At 32.9% G+C, this 11,807-nt stretch overlaps 2 protein-coding genes across 2 annotated transcripts in view; one reads left to right on the top strand and one right to left on the bottom strand.

Annotated features, from left to right (window-relative positions):
• Positions 1-1,840: 1,840 nt before the first annotated feature.
• LOC139501209 (G-protein coupled receptor 157-like) lies at positions 1,841-5,846 on the bottom strand. The gene is made up of 3 exons (XM_071290201.1): positions 5,247-5,846; positions 3,995-4,200; positions 1,841-2,669 (listed from the first exon to the last, which is right to left on the bottom strand). Exons 1-3 carry the CDS (start codon positions 5,671-5,673, stop codon positions 2,298-2,300), a joined length of 1,005 nt encoding a protein of 334 aa, XP_071146302.1. The 5' UTR covers positions 5,674-5,846; the 3' UTR covers positions 1,841-2,297.
• A 4,060-nt stretch (positions 5,847-9,906) lies between these two features.
• Positions 9,907-11,807, top strand: part of LOC139500514 (uncharacterized) — a 30,206-nt gene continuing 28,305 nt past the window's right edge. The window contains exon 1 of the mRNA XM_071289259.1: positions 9,907-10,541. Coding sequence (XP_071145360.1) covers positions 9,907-10,541 — 635 coding nt within the window. The remainder of the gene's footprint in view (positions 10,542-11,807) is intronic.

Here is an 11,807-nt window from a genome sequence, read left to right as displayed (position 1 = left end):
CCATCTGTGTCCTTTGTTTGATATTCACATCTATAGACCAAGGTGAGCGACACAGGCTCTTTAGAGCGTCTAGTTAATTTTCCTCAGAGTTAAGTTTTTTTGTGATTTTACTTTTTTTCTCCATATTACTGGTTAATTTACAAACTTGGACATATCAATCATGTCCAAAGCCATTTGTATAGAATGACTATATGAATAAGATGTTGTACAATTGCCAATGAGATAACTCTCCATCTAGGTCACAATGTATAAAAAGATAACAATTATAGGTCAAAGGACTTACAAGAATGCCAGGGTAACAAAGTGTTAAAGAAAAAAAGAAAATCACAAAAATACTGAACTCTGAGGAAAATTCAAAAAGGAAAGTCCCTAATTAAATGGCAAAATCAAAAGCTCAAACACGTCAAACGAATGGACACCAACTGTCATATTCCTGATTTGGTACAGGCATTTAATGTCAATTTATGTTGCAGATTCTAGGTACATGTTTATTAGTTATAAAGCGTGAATTTAAGGAACTTTTAAGCATCACTAGAAGATGTGTTATGAACATTAAAATATCTTGAAGATCAGTATTGATTGCAAATGTATATAGTATAACCATGTTCAAATGCATTCCAACAATACAACTTATCACAATAGTTCAAATGACACTAACACTAACAAATGTAGGTCCCGTATGGCCTTCTACAAAGAACAAAGCCCATACTGCATAGTCAGCTATAAAAGGCACCGAAATGACAAATGTAAAACAATACCTTCCCTTCGTAAATTTTACGAACGCCATCACGAGTTGGTTTACCGTTATGGAATAACCGTTTCACAGATGATATCTGATATGTTCCTTACATCGTAACTACATTCCCTTTCCCCTTTAATGAATTTGACCTACCGAATTAGACCATTTTCTGTGTTTGTAATATCATAAGCAACACGACGGGTGCAACATGTGGAGCAGTATTTGCCTACCCATCTGGAGCAGCTGAGATCACCCCCAGTTTTGGGTGGGGTTCGTGTTGCTTAGTCTATAGTTTACAATGTTGTGTCATGTGTACTGTATTTGTTTGTCTTTTTGATTTTTAGCCATGACGTTGTCAGATTATTTTTGATCTAAAAGTTTGACTATCTTTCGCCCCTCTTTTTTAAACAAGAAAACTATTGCATAATCAATATCCAAAAGTGAACGAAAAATAAATTTGTAACTTAGCAACAAACGACAACTACTAAATTACAGGCTCATGACTTGAGACAGGCATATACATACAGATTGTGGCGGGGTTAAACATGTTAGCGGGATCCAAACCCTCCCCTAACCTGGGACAGTAATGTAACAGTAAAACATGAAAACGAACGATACAAATCAGTTAAAAAATACTTAATTCATTAGATGGATACAAATAGAAATACATCTAACACAATCACAGTGTTGACGTAACTGGGTACGTGTACATCCAAACAACACAAAGATTATAAATACAGATCTGAGATACCTTGTAATTACTTACAGCAAGTTCAAAACCAATAAGAAAGTTAACTAATCTAGCAAATACATTTCGGTATTTTGAATTATATGCCGTTGAAAAGGCGAGCTGACCATCCAAATTGTCAACCCTTAAAGGTTATTTTTAGGATGCAGACCAAAGTGAAATAAATTAATGCATGCAATGATTATGCTCCAAATCGTATAAAATAATGGGTCCATGATTAAAATGATTGTCAGAGTTTGGTTGTTTGTAATGATGAACGGTTCTTTGAATCTTTCTCTGTTCAAAATTATGCGAGTCAAGAGCAATGATAATGGGTAAATTAATGACAAACAATACTATATAGACTCATATAACCCATATATTATATTTAGAAAGAAACAAAACTGGAAATAAGTTAGAAAAATAAAGATTCTTACACTGCAACAAGTGTATTACGACATTTCTCCACTCGAGACAGTTAAATCTTATTATTTAAAGCGCGAGGCTTGCCGAGCCCTTTAAATAATAAAATTTAACTGTCGAGAGTGGAGAAATATCGTAATACACGAGTTATAGTGTCAGAATCTGTTTCTCTAATGCTTTTTATCGTTCTTTTTCAAAGATTTTCAGAAAATTGTGCTCTTTATATGCGACGTCATCAGGCAAGGTCGCCTTTTTTCATGACGTCACAATAGGAAAATTGAGAAGAATACAAAACATTTTGACGTCATAATCAAATTTCGACTAGTCATTTGCCGAAAACAGACTTTTCACTAGTGAGGAGAAATATTTTTCTCACACCGGTCAGGAAATGTGAAAATAGTACAAAAATTAGAGAAACGAAGTTCTCTCATTATTTTGTTTTATGTTTTCCCCCAACCTGTTTAATTTCCTTCTACAAAAAGCTGATTCTACATGTGTACGAACGGTTTTGTCACATAAACAGAAAAGAATAAAATTCCAAAATGCCTGCGCACTGTCTCCATATGAATGTAGATATAATAAAGCTTGTTTTATGCCATGGTCATAACAGTAGCTGTTGAACGGTATATCGGTTCTAACTAGTCCTAAACCCAATCGTATAATCCCCCACATGCGCAGACAGTAGATGATAAGACAGCTGATACAGTATATTTCATCTTCTCGTCTCAGTTCATTACTGATTTGGTTCCACTGAAGAACGTTCCTATTAAACCGTCTTCCCTGAAAACACAAAAGTTGACACTAAATTGTTAACCATTTTGTTTTATATCACATGTATGTTGTTTTTGTTGTACTGTAGTGTAAAGATCACCCCAGTTTTGTTGGGGTTCGTGTTTCGTATTTCTTCCTGGGTGACGTTTACATTTTCTGACGTCAAACACGCGAAGCAATGAATGTCCGGTGTTGCTGTTAAATTTGATAGATGCTTTTATGCTTCTTTAATAAATATTTATTGTTTTGAGATTGGGACACAGTGTACCCATACTTTGACAATTTCACCTATTATGTCTGTTTTGTTCACGCATCGTTGTGAATATAATGGAATGTGATGCGACTGTCATATAAATGAGAGGTTTAGCGCTATAAAACCAGGTTCAATCCACCATTTTCTACATTTGAAAATGCCTGTAGCACGTAAGGATATGTGTTTTATCATTTGATACGGGACTTTCCGTTTTGAAATTTCCTCGGAGTTCAGTATTTTTTGTGATTTTACTTTTTGCTAAGTCTTTAGTTTCTATGTTGTGTCTTGTGTACTGTTGTTTGTCCTTTTGTCTTTTACCTTTTTTAGCCATGACGTTGTTTGTTTATTTTCAATCTTTGAGTTTCAATGTTCCTCTGGTATCTTTCGCCCCTCTTTTATAGGTTTTGAACAAGCAAGTCGAGTTAAAGAAACTTATCTAGAATGTACATTACAAAAAAAACATAAAAGCTACCCCTCTAGGAAAAGAGTCTGTCCTTCGCGATTTGCCCTTTTGCAACATGTTTCACATGAAGATGCGCAAAGTTGTTTAGGTATATTGTATTAATCGTTATATTACCCCGCTACTTTTTGTTTGCCTGCATCTTACAGCTATCGTTCCGATATTTTACTGAAATTGTTTTATTCTGCCTGCTGCTATTTTCGTTCTTAAAATTCAGATTCCTGTCACCTGTATTTTATATTTAAAGACACAATTCTTTTACACTTACAAAATGTTAAAAAATTCTATACATGGACGATGCTTCTTTATTTCGAATGCGGTCGTTTTAAGGAAGTACACAATGGCGTCGACATTTTTGCATTCTTGCAATGAAATGCTCTTCGCTTTTCATTTACATATAATCCGAATAGGGATTTCATCCAGATCATCACATGTTAATCTAATTTAATTGTTATCTTTACATTTCAATTGTTTAGTATAGCTGTTTACGTTTTCAGTCAGTGATATTCAATTTGTTATTTGACACCTGCTTCAAGTTGGTTATTGCGTATTTGTTTTGTTTAGTGTATACAATTGCTTACATGCAATTTTGGAGACCGTACATGTTTTGAATTTACTTACTTGTCTATATGTTTTGACTTTCATCATCATATATAGAATTGCAATTACAACATATGTGATGACTTCCCATCCTTTGCCTGTCACAAGCATCCAGAATAATCCCCATTTTGTATCTACTGGAACCTTTAACCAACACCATACACCATTTATGGAGTAAGTTCCATTACCAAGTTTGTCACATATATATGCCGTCAATGTAATTACTCCTAAATAATTCAAATTCAGATAACAGTCAAGTAGAGTTATTCGGATTTTAGAAAATATACTGATAACTCCAAGGTCTTATATTATAAAGAAACAAAAAGAATTGAAACAACAGCCTACAATGCACAACTCAAAAACTTTAGACTGAGCAACATACAGCCTACCAAAACCTGGTCTCATCCCATGGTGCTCCGGTAGGGAAACTATACGGTAAGGAGTCATTGACTATCATTTGTGGTCACATGACTAATTTGAAGATCTTGACCAAATGTTCAAAACATTTGACAAGAAATGGATAAGAATATTATTGTCTTTACGTCAATAGAGGCTTAAAATACAGGAAATGCCATGGGGAAAACTTCAAACGACAACAAGACAAGCAGTAGACAAACAATCAACTAAGAAAACTAAGGACGATCATTTCTACAGTTTGTTTTGCAGATTAGGACATGATGATCGTTTTCCAAGGTCGTTTGTTTAATTATCAATAAGGAAGTTATAACCAACCATGATTTATCCCTGATATTCTTTTTCAATACCTGGTATGATATGAATTATCCGAAAAAAGATAAACTTCATACAGAGTTATTACCCAATTACCTCAAAAGATGAACTGATCAAGTTTTGTTTAGATTAGCCTTGTATTGATGTTTTAGGACATTTTAAAAATAAGTTAAAAATAACAAACGAGGGACGATAAGTTATGGTTATACTTCACATGGACAAAAATGATAAAATATCTGACAATCATATCAAAGACCCGTATGACAGAAGTACGTGTCTCTAAATACACACCCTGAAAAGCAAGAAAGTTACGGAAAACTAAAAGTGGATACAGAAAAATATTGGAAATTTAGTTTTTTACAACGAAATTTATTTAAACACGTAATTATAGATAAAGGGGCATACATTTATTGACTATAACGACTTATATAGGTTTCATATTATAGATATACATACATGTAATGTAATTTCAACATATTTAACTTCCCTCAAAATAAAAATTCATTAAAACAAAAAATAAAATAATTCTTGCTGACGTACCTACCTGGTATTCCCCAAATAATAACATGAATTACTATCATAGTTTTTCTGGTTAAAAGCGGGTCTTCCTGTATCCAAACACATCGAAAAAGATACACCGCTATTGATAGGATCCACAGAAATGAGGAGATACTGAAAGTAGTGGTAATAAAACTCTGTCCAACACACACAGCATTACTTGAGAGAGACTGTTTTAAATCCAAATAATAAAACTGTACACCTCCCACGCCGTTTCCAAATGCAATGCAAATGTCAGCGATTGTCAGAGCAACCAATAAATCGCGGACTCGATTTTGAGTTTCTGTGATTCTCGAATATGACCATATTATTAAAATACCACCAATGATAGAAAGAATTGAACTTGCAACTGTTATTCCAGCAGAAATAGTTAGTTCTTTATCAGAGAAATCGGTTTTGTTCATCTTTAACATGTTTAAGCTACATTCAATTTAATTTTTGTTTACACGTGGTTAATGAAAATTCCCTTTCCTGTTATCATCAGGAAAAGTTATTGCAGATAACAAATGAATTTGATTTTAACACATGATTTAATTAGTCATGTATTGTTATTTGATAGGGCGACACCCATCAAAATCACAGTAATGATCATAAAAATAAAATTGAGAATGGAAATGGGGAATGTGCCAAAGAGACAACAACAGAAGGTCACCAACAGGTCTTCAATGTAGCAAGAAATTCCCGCACCCGGAGGCGTCCTTCAACTGGCCCCTAAATAAATATATACTAGTTCAGTGATAATGAACGCCATACTAATTTCCAAATTGTACACAAGAAACTTAAATTAAAATAATACAAGATCATGTCTATTTAAAAACATTGAATTGGCATTGCACATTTTGAACTGGTTATGGATAACACCAGTATTGTCATAGAAGGAATTCAAACAGTATTTACTAAACGTATAGATGATAACATATCAAGACTCCTTGTGTACACGCCGTATTATTGATTAGATAACAGAAGATGTGGTATTAATGGCATTGAGAGAACTCTCCATCCAAGTCATAATTTGTAAAAGTAAACCAGGATAGGTCAAAGTAAGGTCTTTAACACGACGTCTTAGCTCACACCGAACAGTAATCTATAAAAAGCCCCAATAACGACTTGTGTAAAACCATTTAATTTTAAACGGGAAAACCAATAGTCTAATTTATATAAAAAAAGGAGAAACACTTAGGAAACACATCAACAAACGACAACCATGGTTCCTGAATTATGACAGGTGCAAATAAATGCAGCGGGTAAAAACTTTTAATATGTCCCAACATTCACTCGTTCCTGAAACAATAGTGTAACATCACAACATAGAAAGACACACTATAAAATAGCAATGGCTTTAGTGAACACACATATAAATTACAAGAATTGAAACGATGGATAATGACTTTTGTTTTACTGTTTCGAAAAAAATCAAAGAAAACAAAAAAAATACTGAATTTAACATGCTTTCGTGACCTTATTACTGGTAATGGTTAAACCAGAAAAAAAGATTATTTTCAATCACTTCATTTACAATCGAACGTTTATCATGTTTAATCTTTCAATAAAAATAAATACAATCTCTCAAATCAGATAACTTGTCACCTATTTATTGACCTATAAAGTCACACTGATATGAACCCGCTAGTAAACATCCTGATAGAATTTTATTCTGACAGTAGCATCACAACATGGGACTAATATACACGATTATTTTCGCACGTACTCATGACACGCGAGATTTAAAAACGAATAGGGTATCTCTTTTGTATAAGAATGCAATACCATTTGCGTATAGGGTATCTCTTTTGTATAATAATGCAAATCCATTTGCGAATAGGGTATCTCTTTTGTATAAGAATGCAATTCCATTTGCAAAAAGGGTATCTCTTTTGTATAAGAATGCAATACCATTTGCGAATAGGGTATCTCTTTTGTATAATAATGCAATACCATTTGCGAATAGGTTATCTCTTTTGTATAAGAATGCAAAACCATTTACGAATAGGATATCTCTTTTGTATAAGAATGCAATACCATTTGCGAATAGGGTATCTCTTTTGTATAAGAATGCAAATACCATTTGCGAATAGGGTATCTCTTTTGTATAAGAATGCAATACCATTTGCGATTAGGGTATCTCTTTTGTATAAGAATGCAAAACCATTTGCGAATAGGGTATCTCTTTTGTATAGGAATGCAATACCATTTGCGAATAGGTTATCTCTTTTGTATAAGAATGCAAAACCATTTACAAATATGATATCTCTTTTGTATAAGAATGCAATACCATTTGCGATAGGGTATCTTTTTTTGTATAATAATGCTATACCATTTGCGAATAGGGTATCTCTTTTGTATAAGAATGCAAATACCATTTGCGAATAGGATATCTCTTTTGTATAAGAATGCAATACCATTTGCGAATAAGGTATCTCTTATATATAAGAATGCAATACCATTGGCGAATAGGGTATCTCTTTTGTATAAGAATGCAAAACCGTTTGCGAATAGGATATCTCTTTTGTATAAGAATGCAATACCATTTGCGAATAGGGTATCTCTTTTGTATAAGAATCCAAAACCATTTGCGAATAGGGTATCTCTTTTGTATAAGAATGCAATACCATTTGCGAATAGGGTATCTCTTTTGTATAAGAATCCAAAACCATTTGCGATTAGGGTATCTCTTTTGTATAAGAATGCAATACCATTTGCGAATAGGGTATCTCCTTTGTAGATTAATGACTGACAGTTCTTGCATCTAAAATAAAAATATTACCTATTCAAACTTACACATTATTCGATCTGCTTAGGACTATAGGTAGACAAATCAAAGGGTTGCGAAAATTTGTGATGCAATTATTTGTTGACATTAATATTGTTTGATTTAGTACGCATATGATCGCTGCTTTGAATTATTCACATATTGTCATGACGGAACCTTTTGTAGTTGACTATACAGTATGGATGAAGGCTTTATAAATGGTGACAAATAATATTATCCGCTTCATGACCACTCTGTTGAATACTAAAGCTTTATATCAACTAGTAATATATATTTATCAAAGGTATATATTGAAAATAGTGAGATGAAATTTAACACAAAATAAGTAAATATTGAATAACACAAATGCATTACCAAGTGTATCAACAGGTCAAATTAACACGCAATTATGATTTGAGAGTACTCGCAGTTACTGAAGCTAAAAGCAGTTAAGAATAAAAACATCATGAATCATCACTAAAATCAACTAAAATTCATCCCAGGGATTTATTTTTTAACGTCATGTCAGTCAAATAAGACATACCTTCTGCAATGCCAAAAAAATGAAAGTATAATAAATGTGTATAATGTTATATATAGATAAAGCAATATTTCAATAAAAAATGAACTGAGAAATATGTTTATTTAACTATGCTTTGATTTGTTGTTGACACTATCGATATTTGTGCCAATAAAAAAAAATCTAATTTTAAAGATCTAATAACAACATTGATAAGTAACTTTTACTATTAATAAGTTCGTTTAAAGGTTCGATGAGTTTGTACGGATCACAAAGTAATTTCCGCGCTATTAGTGCAATAAATCCTCAAAAATGGGTTAAGAAACACCATTTTGAAAATCTTGCTACAGGAACAGCGGAATTTACTAATTAAATCAGACGCGTGCCTCGTCTACAAAATAATTATCTATATATGAGGATTTAATGAAAACATAACTGCTATACCTTAAACTTTTCGCAAAAGGAAGTTTTCAAAGGCCCAAGACTGACAAGACTTGATTCTCTGAAAGTTTGGTATATTATTTAAAGTTGTAATAATGCAACTCAGGTAAATATTATCATCAACGGACCAAAGTCACGTGCTGCAAATGCTTTGTATAAAATACTTTTGATTTTGTTACCTGCAAAGCTTCACTGTTTACATCATCATTTGTAAATTAAACGCGACGTAACCAATTCATCTTTTGAACTGCAAACTTTATTTAGCAAAGAATACAATTTATGGTGTTAGAAATGAAAATTAAACTTTAAAGAGGGTTTGATCCGAATCGGTTTTCTGAATATATCTCGACAAAAGCCCCAAGACAATCGTTTGAAAGCTAAGAATATATAAGAACTGAAACAAGCGATCTGGTTCTAAACTCGTCAGTATATTTTGCTGTTAATGATGAAAAATGTTCATGTAATTTGGTGTTAATAGGTATCAAACACATAACACACAATTCGGTTCCAGCTGAAACACAATGCTTCAAAAGGATTCTGGATTCTAAACATATGCCTACACCATATACCTTTCAGCAAATCAGGACTGTCATGCTATTCTTCATAATCAATATAGTTCTTTAATCTTTTCTACATTAACTTAAGTTAGCAGTTTAAGCTTGATGTAATTATAAATTATACAATGCGTGTTTTGTGGTATAGTTGGCACAGATTTAATAGGATAGAACAGATATTAATAAAAAAAATCTTATTGAAAGAACACTATTCATCAATTTTTAAGTCTTAAAAAGATAAACTATTCAAGAGCAATTAAGTTCATATCACCAGTAGTATTGGACATTCTTACGTTACAGATCTCAAACATTACATAACACATATTTAGGAATATGTTCTAATAACAGAATTTACGAACTTCAGATTTATAATCCAATTAATATGGACCAAACCGATTTATTTGTTCCAATAAAGCGCTGTTGCACTTGCAATGAAAATCTTTCAACTAAACGTGGACAAACTATCGTACTCGTAAAAATATTAGTATTGGCCATCATTCCTATCATCGTTCTAGTAATCCAAGGAGGGATAGCAATAGCAGAAGATAACAATCAGGTCGTTACACAAAATAAAGTCAAAACAGATATTAAGTTTAGTGTAGAAATCGGACTACTAGTCCACAATTTACAAATTGAAAGGGGAACAACATCCATGTACGTTTCTTCAGGAAGGATGGATATTCTACCAGTTCTACACAGCAAAAGAACAATGACAGACATTTCGCTAAATGCTCTAGACAAATGGATATCATTGTCTACCCCTAGTTACTTCAGGTCAAGAAATACCTTTTTCCAACGACTACGGGAATATAGAAATACTTTCGACAGCCTGAACAAGAGTTCAAGTGAAGTAATACGATTTTACTCTTATGATATGGACTTCATATTAGATTGGTTAGGATCTATAATAACAAACGCTAAATATGTAACCGAAACAAGCTGGCAACCATTGATAGCGTACCATATGATTTTGTTAAGCAAAGAACAAACTGGGATGGAAAGAGCCCTTGGTGGAGTGTATTTTGCGAAAGGTAATGATATCAGATCTTTAAAAAAAAATCAATTACTTTTAAAATTTATGAATGAGTTTTAAGTTGATTTTATGTTTATGTTCACGATACAAATACATCCAACGATAAAAAGGTTAACAAAAACATTAAACACAAGACAACAATAAACAAGTGAAATAGAAAAAAAAATAAACATAATAGACTATCATTAGTTCCAATTCACTACAAAGAAAAGGAAGTATAATTATGAAGATGTGATATGAGTGCCAATGAGACAACTCTTTATTAAAGTCACAATGAATAATAAATAATTAAGATAAAAAGCTATAGAACCTATATAAAAAAAAATTACGAGAGACATGAATCACAGCAACACACGACAGCCACTGAACAACAGGTACATAAAAATGCAGCGGGTTAAACGCTTTATCAGGCACAAACCATCAACTTAGCCTGCGACAGCAAAGTAACATCAAGTGTACTCACAACCCACCAATAAAACCTTGATCAGTACAAGCGATCATAGAGGGATAAAAATTCATACTCCTTTTAAGGCACCCATTGTGCTGCTTGAGAGAAAAAAATGAATGTTTAGTAGAGTAACCGATAATCTCTGTCCTTTTTAAAAATATGAAAAATAGATCTAAGGGCCCGAAATGACAAATGTAAAAGAGGGACGAAAGATACCAAAGGGACAGTCAAACTCATAAATCTAACTGACAACGCCATGGCTAAAAATGAAAAAGACAAAAAGACAAACAGACAAACAGACAAACAATAGTACACATGACACAACACAGAAAACTAAAGAATAAACAACAGGAACCCCACCAAAAACTAGGAATGATCTCAGGTGCTCCGGAAGGGTAAGCAGATCCTGCTCCACATGTGACACCCGTCGTTGCTTATGTGAAAACAAATCCGGTAGATAGTCTTATTCGGTAGGTCACATTCATGAAAGGGAAGAGGACTGTAGTTACGACGTAAGGAACATATCCGATATCATTAATATTTGTGAAACGGTTATTCCATAACGGTAAACCAAATCGTGATGGCGACCGTAAAATTTACGAAAGAATGATTTCAACTTCACCATTTGAAACTCTTGGTTTAATAGCTACCTTGGAAGCAGCAACCCTCTATCAAGAAAATCATGATAGGAAATGCAAGCACGGGAATATCGTACCAATTGAAAAAAAACAAAACTAACGGCCTAATTAATGCACAAAATAATGAACGAAAAACAAATATGTAACATTAACAAACGACAAAT

Source organism: Mytilus edulis, chromosome 13 (assembly GCF_963676685.1).
Source record: "Mytilus edulis chromosome 13, xbMytEdul2.2, whole genome shotgun sequence".
NCBI lineage: Eukaryota > Metazoa > Mollusca > Bivalvia > Mytilida > Mytilidae > Mytilus > Mytilus edulis.
The sequence above is the reverse complement of the archived record's forward strand: the minus strand, read 5'-3'. Positions and strand labels throughout refer to the sequence as shown.